The sequence below is a fragment of the Glossina fuscipes genome, unplaced genomic scaffold (assembly GCF_014805625.2).
Source record: "Glossina fuscipes isolate IAEA_lab_2018 unplaced genomic scaffold, Yale_Gfus_2 0, whole genome shotgun sequence".
NCBI classification, from domain to species: domain Eukaryota; kingdom Metazoa; phylum Arthropoda; class Insecta; order Diptera; family Glossinidae; genus Glossina; species Glossina fuscipes.
The window spans coordinates 40,415,177-40,432,991 of NW_023998414.1; the positions used below are offsets into that span (position 1 = coordinate 40,415,177).

Sequence of the window (17,815 nt, forward strand, 5' to 3'; positions counted from 1 at the left end):
GTTTGTTTTGCATCGTATTCTAATTGGGGAGAAAAAGTGGATCGGTTTTCAGAAACCACGACGTAAAGAGCCATGGCTTGATTTAGACGCACCGCTCACATTGACTGCGTAGTTGAATCGCTTTGACAGGAAGACGATATTCGGTATTTGGTGGGATTTAAAGGATTGCTTGGTACTGACAACAACAATTCATAGGTTTCACTCGTTCGCTTTTCAAATAAAATTTTCTTGCATGACATCTGTCCATTCATTCATACAGCAAAACCAGTTTGCAATACCTTGACAGCGTGCAACGGAGAGAAGTGCTGGGCTGTCCGGCTTGCCTAACAGGCTCGACCCCTTCTGATTAGCATTGGTTTGCATCGATGGTACACGGACTTACCGAGTTGGGCATCACTACTCACAGAAATGTACGAAAGTAGTTTGATCACTGGTTCGCATGATGTACCATCCGCGAATAGTGAGATAATTGCGAAAGCGGCGAAGTTAAAGGCAGCGGCGGGCAAAATATTTTTTCATCATTGTTAAGCAATATCTGATTTTGGCATCGATTCCGATTCTGATTTCATATGGACATAAGTAGTATGCAATATTTTCTATATGCAAATTAAAACCTTCTTGACTTAGGCCGTTCAATAATTGACTCTATTCGAGGGCAGGCCTTGCTATACATAACGATGGTCCTTATTCATCTTATAAGTTTTTTAAAGAATTAAAACGATTTACGCATTCACTCATGGTAACACTATGCGATCTAATGTCATTTTGAAATTCTTGCTATGGAAAAATTTAAAACGACGTGTATTCTTTAAATTTTAATCTATCGTCAAGATAAGACATGGAGTTGAAGAGAGCAATGTGGCTCTAAGTAAAAAAGTATGGCCATGTATTGGATTGTCACGTTACTGCGTTCTTACTATGGTGTTTTCCCGCTTTTTTTTTTTTTTTTTTTTCTTTTTACAAAAGCCCTTAACCAAGCAACAGAGAAATAAATCGTTTTGCTTGAAAAACGAATGCCCAACGATCATTACTTGAACAAGTATTTTCGTGCCGGCATCGTAAGCCGAAGTGTCCAAGACGACGGCTATTTCCATCGCACAATCATTCTCTCGGACGATTTACTCCTTTTCGGGCTTAAGAGTTTAAGTAAGCCTAACTGCCGTAGTTGATCGGCAGCAATCCGAAGCTTAACAAGATTTGCATTTTTTTTTATTTTTGGATTTCATACCCCATTAGTCCATGCTGGCTGGGTGTTATGAAGAAGAATAGCCGTTAAAATGTGATTTTTACACACATACGGTGGCACATTGCGCACGGCAAAAAGGCATGAAATGGGCCTTAAGGCGTAAATATGAAGCAAATGAAAGATTACTCGCATTAGACGGGAAACACTTGATTCCCGAACGAATTGTTCGCCTCCTAAACGTTAAGAGTTGAGAGCTTATGAACTTTTTGCTTTTAGTGTAACTCTAACTGAGTTTATATCTCAGGTAACGGGGCAGGACCATCTTACTAGTTGTCTAAGTAACGGATGCTTACAATTCGCCTTAACATCGCTACGGCATTCGTTCGTCTGTTTGGTCTTTTTTGCTTTAATGAACGTTGGCCTTGCGCAGCAGCATAAATTACGGATTGCTTTTTAAGTCTGCATTTGTTTTGTGTTTTTTTTCATTTTGTCTACCTTCATACAGATCACCTTACATACAAACACATTAACATATCGGTTTCTATTTGTTTTTATTTTTAAATGGAAGCATGCTTTAATATTCATTTTTTTTGTCGTTCCGTGTACAATTCGGTTATCGATAATGTCTGCCTGATTGTAAATGAATATAATACCGGTAACTGCACTTAACTTACATGCTATGAATACTGGAGGTATGCGACATATGTAGGATTGTTTTTTACTTTAAAATTAATTATTGAAATAAAAATGTATTTTCCTTAAAGAGATTTTCTTTTCAATTCGTAAAGCAATCGCTTTAATGCGCTTTAGTTACAATGTTGTTTTCCTTCGTTACTTACACCCTTTATATATTTCAACGCTTGGTTTTATAACTTATTAACTTGTCTCATATGCGCAGCGATCAGACTTTGCCAGACTCCAACCCCCCGCATTTATCTGCTTCTCCTTTACGCATCGGCTTCATTTGTTTATATTAAACAATTCTTTATATTTTTCATTTTCTTTCCTTTTATTTATTTATTTTTTTTTAAATAGCTTCACCTATACCCCTTATCAAAGTTGTTGCGTTTGCATATTGATGTGTTAACTCAGTGCATTTGATTGTTCAGTCTGTTTGTATTGTTTTTATTGCTGTTGCTGTTGTTTTTGTTGTTGTCGTTCGATCGTAATGCGTTGCATACGAATTTTTATTTATTTTATGAAACGTGCGTCTTCTCGCGTTGCTTTTCTTTAATCTTAAATAACAACACATGTTGCCGCACACACGCCTGACACAATGCAATTCATTTTATTCTTTCAACTCTTCAATTTACTCAAGTTTTTGTGGATTTTGTCTGCCTTTATACATATGTATATATTTATTTTTATCAATTTTTGTTTTTTATTATGTTACTTCGTTTAAGCTGTGGCGTGGAGACAATTTCAAGTGCTTTGACAATTAAATGCATCTTAGTTTTTTCCTCGAAAATGCACTGAAACATTTTTAAGGTTGACTTCAATTCAAAGTTCAAAGGCCATCGGGTAATCTTAAACTAATTAATCATTTTAAATCTAGCGTTAAAGCATTTTAAAGAAATAAAAATTAAATATAATTTAAAATCTCTGCCGGAAACAGAGTGAATGCTTTTACTAGTAATTGAAGCCATATGCTAAGCTTTTATAAAGCATTAATAAGAAAACTAGACGATTACACCAAATATTACGTCACAGAAATTAGTATTAGTAAGAATATTAAACACTACCCTACTGCTTTACGCTTCTAATTAAGCTTCTAAATCAGCCGAGCTGATACTGAGCAATTGGGGAACGAAAAATTCGATAACAGCTTTGCATCGGTGAATGCAAAGACGAATCGGAGATGATAAGACGACAACCGTAGTCCTGGCAAATTCGCGGCTTGCAAGAAAGATGGTCGTAGATGAAGACGCTTGATGTAAGCGACAGTTTCTAAATACAAATATGAAGAACCTTGTATTATATATGGTAGAACTTATTCTTATGAGTTAGAATTTGCAAATGCCAATCACAATTCCGGGCAGATATAGGTTGTAGCTAAGCTTAATCTTTCGCTTGTTTCATACATCCGCAAGTTCGGAGCTAATGAGCTTTATGACGTTGTAAAAGAAAATTATATATGCATGTCATAATTTCGGACAAAAAAAAAAAAAAAAAAAAAAATTATAGTTCAAATTACTCGATTGCTTGCTGCAGGTATTCTTAAATCATGTGCTAAAAAACTCCATAGCACTCTAGAAATTTGTAAATACATATCACGCTTTAGGGCAAATTTAAATCGTAGGTTGGGTTAAACTAACGCTTGTTATGCATACGTGTGCCTATAAACTCTGCGGCGCTATAAAAGAAATTTCTTAATGCAAATATGCATAATCTCGGACAAAAATAAGTTGTTGTTTGCATTAATGCATCGCCCGTATATTTTGTGCTTACGAAGTTTGTAGCGCTTTAGCAAGAATCTTCAACTTGTCTTTGAAAATTGGTGATTTTCCGTGAATCCTTGACGATTACTATCTGTCATCAGAATTCATCAAAATGACAAGAAAGATGCAGTATTGAAGGACATAACGTTTAATTCGATAGCCTTCACCTGTCTCTACATAAAGTAACAGTTTTCCATTCAATATTATTGAATTATTCAGTGTACATAGAAGCTGATCACGGAACGCTCAAAGCTGCAAAATGAATCGATGAATGGATCGCTCCCAAACCAATATCACTCTTTCGATACGTTATCTTTATGTTAACAGAAAGATGGGAAAAATGCCATAAAATAATCGAAAATATAGTAACTTATATATATTATGTACCAAATTTTCTCAATAAATGCTTTTTTCAAGCGAAAACAATTTCAAAATATAGGAAAGCATCCAACGCAATAACAACAATAAATTTGTTTATCAAATTTTGAATGGTTTTTGACATATTAGAATTAGATCGGCTGAGGAGTGATGAGTGAGCGAAATTGAGTAGAATCTCTTTCTGGCGAAGCGAAACATTATTTGTAATGGAAAGTGCAAAGACAAGCAAAACGGAGTTTTTCCCTCGTTTACTTCGTCCATAAGATGTATAGATAGATGAATGGCTTGTACAAGTCAATCGTTTTACGCTTAGAGAGTTAGAGTAGGAGGGAGACGAAGCCTCAAACACATAGAACAAATATGTCTAACAAATGTTAGATGTATTTATATGCCAAATTATGATTTATGGTCAATTTCATGGCCACAAAGATGGCCTATCAATATACGTAAAGCCTAGACATGTGTGCATATTTTTTTCATCATACTTTGCCATGCCACAAACCAAGCAAAATGATTTTCAAAAGCCGTACAGATACCCATTTTTGAATGTATAAAGTAAGTATTTGCAAATGCACTTATGGTCTCAAATACAAGTGGCAGCATTCGATTTTTATGGACCATTTGCAGGATTATTGCAATGAATTACAACGTTTGGCTGTCTAGTGTCTCAGACAAAATATTTCTTTTCGCTGCCCCTCCTTTACTTTCTTTTTTGTTTTGTTTTTTTTTTTTGCGTTCGTTTCATTTTGTTAAGCAAACACTTTAAGTTCCCCTTTTACTTTCTATTGTTTCTCGTCTAAGATACTTAAGGCAATACAAACATGTTCACATATATGCGCAGGCATATGTAGTTACAATCTCTAATCCTAGCTTTAGTCCGAGAAATGTACTCACACATAGTGTACTTATTTATTTAAAGCATACGTAGCTGCTACATGTACGTGCCAATGTAGGCCTGGATAACATTCATACGTATAATACGGCATTAACTCAAAATGTTACCAGCTGTGGGCTTAGTTTACTATATCATGGTCTTAACTGAAGGTTACGAATTATTTTTGCGTGCTTTGGCGTATAGAGATCTTCGCATAAAATATGAATTAAGAATCTAAAGAAAGTAAATGATTTCTAGTTTCTTCTTTCTTTCCTTTTCTTCTTCCCCTTTAAGCGGAAAAATCTTGTGATGCTTTTTCAGTATTCTTAACTAATTAAAACTTATTCTGCTATATAGTCAATACATACTTCACTTTATAAATCGTTTTAGTGCTCCTCAACTAATCTATCTAGCTTCAAAGCTTAATAAAAGTAAACTTGCTTATACAATGTATGCTTTTACGAAGCAATAGAAGGATTAAATGATTTACTGAACAATAATCAATAAAAAAGAAAAAGAGAAAGAGAAAAAAACAAAAAAAAGTCTATAAACATTACATGTCCTTAGGTGCAAAACTCATATTGTGAAAATAGATTTGTGCCGTACGTTACCTGGCCACCGCTCTCCGATTGCTCTCATGCAATGTATAGAAAATAAAACAGAAAAAAAATTAAATTCAATTATTTCGCTGTACAAAATCAAATACGAGCGCTCTACGGTACACATCATTATTATCATCAACACTTGCTCGGCGCACTGAAAAAATAAAGTTTTCATGTCTGTGCATAAGTTTGTGCGCCTTTGAATAGACGATACACTTGAAATGGATTATTTGAAAAACATCGTACGGTCTTTTTCACATGACCTCTTATTTACGGCAATCCTTCCTTGACCTGTTCATACTATTAGCTTAAAGCTTACTGCCTTGGAACAGAAGAAGAAGAGAATTTTCAAGTGAATAATTGATCCTTGGAAATAAGTGCTAACAAAGGCTTTAAATTTTGAAATTACCAATCGACCAATCGACCAATCGAACACCAAACAAACTCAACTTGAGATCTACATATGAAATTTCCAGTCAGTCAGTCAGTCAGTCAGTCGGAGTTTCCATAAACTCAAAGAGTTGTAAACGATGATGAAATGATTTACGCTGCCGAACTGTCTGATTGACTTTTTTTCTTTGTTTTTTGCCTTGACCAGCCACTCAGGGGATGTCGCCTCTGATGCTTGTGTACGTTTGACTTAAAAACAGAAACGTTAGGCACGATGGGAAAGATCGCTCGCTGCTGATAGATTTTTTTAGAGGCGGGCAGTGTGATTGAAGAGCGACGAGTCGCGGTAGTGTGTCGTGTGATGTATAAGTAATACCTGTCCACATTATGTCAGCAATTGAAGATATTGAATGTTTTAGACACACTTTCCTCATCCATGAGCAATTCAGTGCTCGTCTGAAAATGAAAAACTAGGATTTTCTGCAACGCATGAAAGGTTTCTTATGAACACCAGGAAGAGTTAAGATGAAAGAAGCGATTGATTATTCATTAAATTCATTAAGAGATTTTAAACAGATTTAATTAATAGAAAACCTCAACATTACAATTTTCGCCTTTCTCTGTTATCGAAGTGATTGTCTATTAACGCTCCTTTTTTACCCTACACCACTTGTGGCACAGAGTACATTAGATTTGTGCGAATATATGTAAGTATGCTTAAGTATGCTTAAGGTAGATTCACCTTTAATTATGCCGATAGGTCTGTCTGTCCGTTTGCCCTCTCCGGTCTGTTCAGTGTAAATTTGTGTTCAAGCCACAGATTCAGCAAGCATTTTCTGAGAAGTATTGACGAAATGTGGTGCGCTGACGAGTTTTGAACCAGGGACGAACGTCGCTCAAAGGGATTTGGCTCGATCCACTTTTTCAAGCACTCTCCATGCAAAAGGTTTATTTTGAAAAGTTGTTAAATGGAACAACTTCCAATTTTTCTAATCGCTCGACGAAGGCGGCTAAGTAATAGTATTTCGTTATTCTGAATTGGTATGAAAATTTTGGACGGGCCAAATTCAAACCATTTCCGCCTATTTTTGTGATTTTTACGAAAATTTTCCTTCTTAGGGCAAAGGGCATAAAGTTTTAGTATGTTATGATGAAAATGGATCCATAATAGTCGTTTGATGTAAAAATTAACTGCACGAAATTTGAATGAAGTATGCCTATATTCAGATCATGTTCTACCTAACTGCAACGCTGCACCTAGCGACTGGGCTGCACCTAGCAACTGCGCTGCACCTGGCTGCAGGGTATAATCTTCGTGTTCGATAGGAAAAATTAAAATTGTATTGGACAGTGTGGTGTAGGGTATTTAATAGTCGGCCTAGCGCGACTATAATCTTTTCATACTTTTTTTTATTTTTTGTGCTCGCCTTTTGTCAGTTGCATTCCGCAGATTTTTGTTGAATAGCCTGGCAACTGTTTCACTTTCTTTAGAGCATTCGGTTTCGTTCCATATCGACTTCAAAGTTAATGAATTAAACAGAATTCGTTCCTTATTACGGCCACAGTAAAACGCAATTACGAAACAATGAAAATTTCCTTGGGAAAACCTGTCCAAATTTTAGCTTAACTAAAGGACATCAAAAGAAAGGCTACGAATGATAGTGAAAATGATTAAAGATGAAGTGTCCGCGCAATTAACAATGCAAGTACCGTTGCATAGTTACTTTACCGAAGTCATATAACAATATTTTCAACTTGAGTCTGTGGACATGATTTTTCTTCTTTTTTTTTTGGTATTAGAAAAAAGTTGGGTATATATTCCCTCTGGTGAAATATGATGTAGTAAGTTATATCGGAGTTGATGAGAACGACGACAAATTTGAGATGAAATGTTTTCTAATGTAGAGTTACGATCTATATCAACTAGACGAAGAGATTCGAAATATTCGTCTTCTTTTTCTATATGAAAAATGTCAATTTACCTAATGGCTTGTATACATTGATAGGAAGTAAGGTAATTAGATCCTTTTTTATTATGAAAAGATATAATGGGGTTTAACAACCAACCCGTTCGCGGGCTAAAATCGAAAAAAACTTCGTTACACGAAATGATGTTGAGCTTGTGTAAACCTTTTTAAAAAAATTTCGTAACTTGACATTGAGCCCATTTGAAGAAAGTGAAACGCAATAGCCGAGTAGATAAGAATCGCGGTTACCAAGTCGTTGTTCAGGAGTTGCAATCTTGTAGTGAGTGGGTCAGTTGAAAGAGGCAAAACGCTTATCGATCGCGCGCACAATCAGTGGTGACTGGGTGTTTTTTACAAGAGTTGCATGTACCTAAAAATAGTAACGATGAACAATGACTATCGCTAGAAGATGTTAACTTCCGATTCTTTGATATATATTTCTAACGAACGAATTATAAAATCCAGCGATCGTTGTTTCACGGAACATAAAGCATTTTCTTCGGCATTGGGCCTGCTGTGGTTGGGCAGAAAAAAAAAAAAAAAGAACACAAGGACACAATTTGCTACTTTTACGGGGACTGCGGAAACTTAACGAAAGTACACACGTATCGGCCAGATAAACGATAAGAACGACAACTCTTAATAAGTTTATCAATTGAAATCTTATTTAAAAAAAATCTGAATAGAATCGATACGTCCTTGTTGACTTTTAAAAAGAAAAAAGTTTGGCTATTCAAATTTCGTTACTTCTCGAGTATAGCATAAGTGTACTGTGTTTCTTCATCTTCGCTCTTGGCTTTCTTTCGAAGACTTTTGGAGTTTATCGTTGTGCCCCTCTTGCTCTCATGAATACTTAATATTCTAACAACATAACAAATGAAATGATAAACTATTGAAATAGAACCCGTTTCTTGTAATGCATAAAATGCAATGCATACAATATAGGAATGGGTCTGAGGAAGAGAGATGAGTGGAATAGAAAATATGTTTCGTGTTTAAATGAATATATCTCTCGTGTAATACTCAAGCATATAAAAATGATAATAGTTTATAGTTTCTTCTTCTTCTTTTTATTTTTCATCTTGCTCATCTTTTTCTTCTTCGCCTTCGCCTTCGCCTTCTTCATCTTCTCCTTTTTCACATTCTTAGTTAAAGAAGAACTATCGCCAGTGGTCCTTTTAATCCAAACGGATATCATAATACAATACAATGCAATAGAATACAATACAATACATGTAGCATATAGCGAATGTATTTGGACGTGTATGTACGCTGCTCAACAAATAATAACGTTGGAAAGAGAAAATAAAGGAAAATAAAAAAAAAAAAAAAATCTGAAATGAAATTTTTCTTTTATATTTTAAACTTAAAAACTACCCACATAAATATACGCATACAAACGGTCATACAAATAAACGTATTTGTATTCTATTGTTTGTGTATGTGTATGTATGAATATATCATAAATATAAACGATGACGGAAAGAATGAGAATGCATTACATGCAATTGTGGCGTTATTGTGTGTCCTGCATAAAACGTATCATACGTATTGTGTAGACAAATATATGATTATAAATATATATATATGTATATATATATATATATGTATATATGAATGCATACATATAGTCATATATGTATTTATATATTTGAAGGAACCTATTGTATTATTTAGCTAAAGCATGCTTATATCTATGCATATATATATGTTGGCCATATGTACTGGTTTGTATGAGTTTAAATAAAATGGAACACGATGATGACAACCGTGATGATGTAAAGCAACAATTGGCCGCATTTGTTTATACTCTCATCTCCAGCATTCAATAACAAGCCAAGACGCAAAGGTAAACTAAATTGATCAAAGGGTCTGTACAAGTTCTTTATGAAGAAACAAAAAAGATTTCCTTTGAAATGTTTTTCAATATTTTTTTTTTTTTGCATTTTATTAATGAAATTTCGCTCGACTTTTACTTTTACACCAGCCATCACTATTATTATTACTATTATTATTATTATTAGTGTTTTTCAAGTTTTCCCCTCGATCCGATTTTGACAGATGGATAAATTGACAAGATAATTTATAATGTATGGATGGTATAGCATAGTATATTAGCTTTAGCTTATATTTTATTCGTTTCTACCCTTTTCAAAAAATTTTCTAAGCTGTTATCTTATATTCTATTCCTTTTTCTCACATTTTTATGTTTTTCTTTCATTTTATTGTATATGAATTTATTGCAGTTTTGTAGATATTTTTCAAATATGAGATTTTTATATTTATATTATTGTTGTGCGTGTGCAATAAACCACAAAAGGTAATAAAATACAACAGATACGTCTTTCATGGATAAGTAGCTAATGCAGCTACTCTTGTAAAAAATGTGAACATAGAAAAAATTAGTGGATGAAATTTAAAGAAAAAAATCACAAAACAGATATTCTCATCTTTTCTTCTTTTTTTCGGTTTTTTTGTTTTTCTTCTCTTTGACTTTACGGGTGATGTATATTGTGCTTACCAAGAAAAAACAAAAAAAAACAAAAAAACAAAAAAAAAGAAAAACCAAAAACAAAATGAAAGGCCTTCCGTTTTAGTTTTACAATCTTCTACAAGATTACATTAAGTTCAATTCGTTCATTGATTGCTGCTTGTTGCTTGCTGCTTGCTGCTTATTAAATAGTAAGCCTTATTGATAAGTTGATTCTGATTACGAATAAATATTGAGTGGAATCTCGTATAAATAGCTACTAATCATTACACAATGACTTACCCTTGTTGACTTTGCGTTTCACTTGATCCAATTGATTTCGATTGACTTTCACTGCAACGTACACCAATCTCGGGTATCAAATAATCTGCAAAGTAAATTTATGCAAAGAGTTGCTGTGAAATTCCGCTTCTATTGATAATGATAAATGATTGAAAAGAGAATGTATAGTAACGTGTAATAAATAAGTAATGCAACGAGTCCCTCTATAATTTTGAGATATGTATTTCACTTTTATTCTTTTGTTTTTCTTTTCTATTTATTATCCGTAAATATGTTTTACTTTTCAAACGGATTTATTCGACGATCCAAGAGTTTGTTTAACTTGACGCTGCATAAACAAAAAGTTTTTAGTTACATTAATTTTTACAGATTTGTATTATTCAGTGTTTAACGTAATATAAATATTTTGTTGAACCGTTTCTCCACGATTAAATGCGAGCGAGGCCATACATTCTATCATCTCCTTTGCGATAGGTAATATGGCGGCCGTAACAAAATTATCGGTCCATTGGCGACTTTACGTCCTAACGCCTGGAAAAGTTGTACCGAGCTATTCGAAATATTTAGCGAAAGTAAGGTCTTCACGCTGAATATTTCAAAGGGCACTCGATAGGGTATGACATGATACTCTTATCCGCAAACGGATTACATTTGACACAGAGGTCAGAATCAAGAGCTATTTAAAGGATCTGTTCTTCCTGGCGGGGTGCGCAACAAACGTTGTATGATCAACGATATATTAAATCGAGACCTCATAAAAAGAGCAGAATGGGCTCATGGTAATAGGATACATTTTTAGCGGCAGCAAAATACAGTGCTTTTTTTCAGCGGACAGAGGTAGCCCTCTCCTTTAATGGTATCAAGGTAGAATAATCGGCAACCCTTGCTGTTCTCCGCCTGCGAATACAAAATGATGTTCGCTGGAGAGAATATACATTCAGGACGTCGAAATATGAAGTCAAGGGCTTAATGTTTTCAAAGCGATGGTAATAAATTTTTTACTGCAACCGATATCCTCGTATGTGTGAGCGGGAGACGTTCAATCGCATACAGTAAAAGTGCTAGTTGTTCGTGGGTGTCGAAAGTGTGTCCAAAACGCTCGATAATCTCGAGAATCGGTGTAGTGTGGGGTGTATGGGGCATCTGTGCAAGTAGATATAGGGGGAGGTAAGAGAGATTTGTCCACCAGTTAAGTCTTCTACGAGACCTACAAGCATTTCTCAGTGTTCCCATCCACTCGTCGTGAAATTGCTTGTATATTGTACGAAATACTACGTCAACTAACGCTTCTTTAATCACACTGCCCTTGTAGAAGAGAAAAACTGCGTAAACCTTCGGAGGACAATGCTTGTTCGTGGTGTTTCCTATGAACGGTAGGTGGTTCTTTCAAGGCTCTTATTTATTAAAGCTGCTCAGCTGTTCGACAAGGAAGGGCTTAAGGTTTGCTATCTATAACAGGCGTGGGCAACCGATGGACCATGGTCCGTATTCGGCCGGCATATCATCGGCTTCGGCCCACTGCGTTAAAATTTCGCATAGTAATGCTACCGCCTCATGTATGCCGGCATCAAATATGAAGTGTGTTTTTGTCTACTATACCAAAAAAATAATCGATCTAAAAAGAAGCATCTTCAGGCCTGAGCCGTGATATGAAAATCAAAACTTTGGCTCATAGTTGGGAAGAGTCGCCAATCCATGAGTTATAACCAACCAACCTGGAAGGATATATTTGTTCTCCCATAAAGCTCTCCTGTACAGTGTTCAAATCTACTCAAGTTTTGATGTTACTGCGAAGTACCAGTAGGTTGGGGCACACTTGGATGTGGGCTATGTAATGACGTTTCCCAAAACAGTATTTACTAGCGAAACGGTTGTGCGCTGGGTGGTCCAAACACAGGCGTGGCTCTGTTTGCGTACGGTAACATAACACCTAAAGCTGCATAGAATGGCGTAAGTTCGATGGACGACAACTCATCAAGTTGTAGGCGTCCAAGGGGGTCAGATTGTATTTTGAAAACACAGGTGGTCTCAGGTTGCACTTGCGTCGTGTCCTTCGACCAATGTGTCTTACTTTCAAGACCCACCTGCTTCCAAGAATTTCCTAAAATTCTGTCGATAGAGTCATTTTTGCGATCAGGAGAGTTTTTACCATAGACTTTACCGCAGACAGACATATCTAAATCGGTTTAGAAACTGACGTTGATCAAGAGTATGTACATACTTTATAATGTCTCTGAAGCTTTCTTCTGGATGTTGCAAGCGTTTTGAGGAAATGATAATGATCCTCATACTTCCTCCTATGTCGTGACAAAATTAAATAGTCGTCAATTAGCGGAACTGCTTGGCCATAGGAAAGAAGGTAATGGGATGAGAAGTTTGTTCCCGGAGAAAAGTAAAAGAAGTATATTCATTCTCTTTCCATCAAAAAAATGTTGGTTAACTTGGCTTCGCAGTTTTCTTTTACCCCCGTTGTCACAAGTGGTGTATTAAGTTTAAGTGCCTTAATTATTCGTGGTAGATAGAAGTATGCATCTGAGCCGAGACGCAAACAAGCAGAAAAGAAAAAATTTTGTTTACTTCCTGCAACTGTCTTAAAGTCTTCAATTAACAAAAAACTGTTTGTGGTGAAATCCAAGGTTCGCTGCAAAGCGAAAATTGCTTACCTTTCGGAATCGTGCTACAGTTTGGGGAATTTCATTATAAATCTGTAGTTGTATTAGATAAACGAAAGTTATAAACTGTTTAGGTAAACTTTCCAAACTGTTCGATTCAGTGAGTAATAAGTTGTACAGCAAGCATTCTTATGTTTGTGTTTAAAAATGAGAAACTTTTTAACTCACAATATTTGAAAAAGCTCTTCTAACTTTCCTTTATGTGCTTGAAGAAGCTTTTTAAGTGCTTTCGAAAGGATGTTTTTGGTACGTAAAAATTTTTTTTGTGATAAGTCGTTCATTACGCAGAGAGCTTTAGTAAAAGCTTGAAAGTGTGTGTCCTTTGAAAAGCTGTATTTTTTTTACTTACCCTTCGATTGCTGTTGTAGTTGCTGCTGCATGTGACTGGTTGGTATAAATTCCTCATGTTTTTGGTCCCCTTTTTCTTCATAGTTAAGCTTATACTCCGAATGTTTACGCAGTGACATTAATAACGATTGCGTACGTGGCGGTATTTCCGGTGGCGCTGGCTCTGGCGGTGGTTCACCGTCATCATCATCGTTTAATTCTTCAATATTTCCTCCGCCCCCATCCAATATAATGGAAGTGTCAGCCGAGCTATCCGCTGCGACATGAGCTTGAGCATATTCACGTAATTCCATTTGTAGTTGTTGTAATTTTAATTTTTCACGTTCCGAGCGACCAGTATTACTAACAGTAGCATTACTATTGGAAGACGTGCCACTACTCGATGTAGTCATACCGTTTGAACGATTTAAAGGACGACCGTTTTTAGAACGACGAGTTGACTGAGTTTCGCGTACAGAGCCACCGAAACTATTGGCCAACGAATTGGTTGTGATCGGTAACATGAACGCGCTATTTAAAATCCCGTTACCGTACTCAGAGGAATTTTGTAAACGATCTAACATGATAGCACTACCCGATAATGATAAACGATCACTAACCGAGTCCGAATTTGATTGTGAATCGTATTTCGAGTTTAGGAAAGGATTTGTACTGCGAGCTGGTTTCGTGGGTGTAGGTAAAAATCCACCCAAACTTGTTGTTATTGTAGAATTATTGGCATCCAAATATTTATGATTGGCAGTTATTGTTGTTGTTGCACTAGTGGACGACGTTGTTAGTAACGTAATGGTAGCAGACGTATTGGCAGTCTTTGACGGCTGATGATGTTTTGCAGGTGAACATAATGCTGTGCTTTGTTGTTGGGGTGAATCGTTATGTTGCTGTTGTAGATGATGTAAATAGTTTGGAGTATCGTTGGCATTGGAGGATGAATCACGATTTTTGCTACACGGATATTCACTTAAACGCGAAAAGATCTCCTCATTTTCCAGGTCGGAAGTGTAATTATCCATATCTGCAAAACCAAAATAACAAAATGAATAAAAAGAATGATATGACGAATGAGAGAAGCGTATGAGGAAATGTTTTCATCTATTACAAGCAAGGATAATCAAATAAGGATAAATGAATGAGGGTCGAAAGAAAGTTCATATATGATGGTACATAGCGTATATAATCTTCTTCTACATCTTTTCTATTTTTAATTCTTTAGAACTGCAAGTACATTACATGCAATATCGGTCTAAATTTCACACAAATCGGTATACTGAACCGAGCGTACTATATATCTCCGATCGATTGAGAAGTGTAGGATAGTTGAAGGCTACCATTGTCTGACTATAAAATTGGTACTTGCTTAAGAAAGATAATCATATCGAGAAATAAAAATTGGTGCGGGAGGCTTCGTGGCTTAGTTGGTTAAAGTGCCTGTCTAGTAAACAGGAGATCGCGAGTTCGAATCTCGCCGGGGCCTTTGCTCTTTAGTCGTTTCATTTTTTTTTTTTTTTATTCTTTTTCCTTTTTCAAGACACCAGGGTGAAAATAAGAGCCCCGAAGAGTTCTGGGTCCGCCGAAGACTTTATTTAATATTTATTCACTCATTCACTCCCTAATTCTCCAGGAAGTGTTTACCAATTTATTGCATGCCTTCGTGCAGCGGCACCAAGCGATGATTTAGTATTTCGACATTCTAAACTGGTATGGAAAATTTGCTTTGGTAGATGTAATTCTTTGACATCCTTTCATACATACGTTCGAAACCGAACAATGAATCTTTATGTGGTAAAAAGCTAGGATTTTCAATATTTCGTCGTGAAAAAAGTCGGCCTCATCGAATATGGACGACATTGGTCTATTTCAATATCTCTCGCGAAATATGAACGTCTTATGTACCAAAAAGGCCTAACTGTTAATGTTTAATGAAAGTGGTGAGAAGTTGTCCATTATGGTAATCGACATAAGAATTACGTGGAGGAAATTTGAACCCTATGATTTTATATCTTGGGTAAGCCCTTCCGAAGAAAGTGTAATTCTTAATAGTTAATGAAGAAAATTGGTTCATTATAACCACTTAACATAGATGTATTTTTCAGACCCTAACACATATATAGGGGTTATCACGGAAAGCTACATCTTAAATGGAGAGAAAGTGTAATTTCCAATTTTGTGTCCGTCCTCTTACATGCAAGCTTCCATGGAAGCTATGTCTTTGCATGGTGTAACATATCTAGTGGCCGGCCTCGCCCGACTTACTAAGAGAGTAAACCAATGTAATATGAATCGTTGATGAGCATGTATCCCAAATTTATTTTTTGGAAACGATCGCTTTTTACACGACGCAGTAATCCATTTCCAATAATCATCAAACTAACTAGTTTAACATCGAGAGATTGATTTGCTCATTTACTGTTGAGTTAAATATCATTTGAAACGTGCAAAAATCACTGCATTGCACAAAGTGCGGGAAGAGTAACGATTTTTATTTATTGACAACTTGTCAATTAGTGTTTTACTTATATGACGAGCTTGTTGGTGTAATGAATATTTTTTATCGTCAAATTACAGGTCTTCACCTATGCGACGAGCTCCTTGATGTCACAGGTGCATTATTAATAAATTTAATAATTTCTTTTTTGTTCTGCGTTTTTTTGTTTTTTTTTCTTCATAATCCAGAATTCAATTAGTTTCACTGAAGCTTGAAAATTTTATTTAAAATCTGATATAGCGGATAAAATAAAATAAAGTTATTTTTCATCATGGCTCTAATCTTTGTGAATCCTCTTATCACTTTAGCTGACTAATTGAAAAAGATTTTTTTTTCTCTTTTTAATATAAAATCTGATCGTCCACTGGCATATACATTCAGGTACGGAAACAATTCACGACAATGACCACAAGCATTCTTTTGCTTATAGACACAACTACTATTACTGCTACGGCAACGGCCACGTCAGGCGCATGTTGTTCAAGGACAAACACATATAACAATAACATAAATTCATAGATATGTAGCAGTAAAGGGATGAACTGGTGGACTAAGTTTACCAGAAGCAAAAAAAAAAATAAAAATAAAAAAAATAAAAAAAATAAAAAATACAGAATAATGAAAAGACGAAAAAAACAGCGACAACTTACTTGCCAATTGCTGACTTTGCAACAACAGCTGGGCCAGCAATTGTGTATCGAATGCTGAGGTTTGACCCGTGTTCTGATACTCATCCTCACTGCTGCTATTATAGCCGTGACGACTATGCCATTCAGCTGAACGTTGCCGCCGCATCTTTTCACCGCCACTAAAATAATATTCACTACCGGCGGCACTGCCGCTGACACCACTACTGCTGCCGCCACGTTTACGGCCAATTGTACCGGAATGGCTGGACATTTTGCCCACTTGCTTCTATTAAATTGTTACAAACGTCCGTCCTGTTTGCACTGGCTTATCTTGTATCAGTTTATTACGGTGCAAAGTCTCTTTATAAACGGTAGATGAGAAAGCCTCCGTTGTGTACCCAGTGCACATATGAAATGATCTCCTAGATAATGGCCAGAGCTTGTGGTCTGATTTTAATGTTTTCTTTCCCATGTAATAGTATTTGATTTATATACAGCATGGGTCGCATGGTTATAAAATGTGTTTTCAACACTCTTTGCTTCCTGTGCTTCTTTCTCTATTGTTTGTGTGTCGGTTATGCATCGTAGCTGCAAAAAAGAAGAAAAAGAGAATTTATTATTTTACATATATTTAATTAATTATAATAGTTCACAATCGCATATATGACGACCATAAGCAGTCCTTTGAGAATTTTATGAAAACTATTTTCTATGTCTCCTGGATAATAATTAAAAAAAAAAACTAAAAATAAATTAAAATAAAAAAAAGGAAAGGAAAAAAGATGAAAAGACAAGCGATAGAAAAAATCCCTTTTAATAAACCATAAACTATACTTAAGTGTCATTTGTAATAGCGTTCTTACAAATGTGCAATGCATGCATGATACTCAAAGAACAATTGTAGTACGTGTCTGCCATTAGATATCAAGAATATCAGCAAATTATATTTTTTACGTTACATCAACAAATAATTGTGATTTATGGCATTATTCTCTCACCTAAGGGTTTGCATTCGGTATTTCACACACACACACACACACACACACACACACACACACACACACACACACACA

The 17,815-nt window shown here is 35.6% G+C and overlaps 1 protein-coding gene and 1 non-coding gene across 3 annotated transcripts in view; one reads left to right on the plus strand and one right to left on the minus strand.

Annotated features, from left to right (window-relative positions):
* LOC119644242 (teneurin-a) overlaps positions 1-17,815 on the minus strand; it is a 444,303-nt gene that overhangs the window by 352,065 nt on the left and 74,423 nt on the right. For both annotated transcript variants that reach the window (XM_038043783.1, XM_038043776.1), the window contains exons 2-4: positions 16,764-17,330; positions 13,630-14,643; positions 10,609-10,693 (exon numbers count right to left, since the gene is read on the minus strand). In XM_038043783.1, the coding sequence (XP_037899711.1) occupies positions 10,609-10,693; positions 13,630-14,643; positions 16,764-17,013 (1,349 nt within the window). In that variant the 5' untranslated portion in view covers positions 17,014-17,330. The remainder of the gene's footprint in view (positions 1-10,608; positions 10,694-13,629; positions 14,644-16,763; positions 17,331-17,815) is intronic.
* Positions 15,029-15,102, plus strand: Trnat-agu. Its single transcript has one exon. It is a non-coding gene; the product is annotated as a tRNA-Thr (tRNA).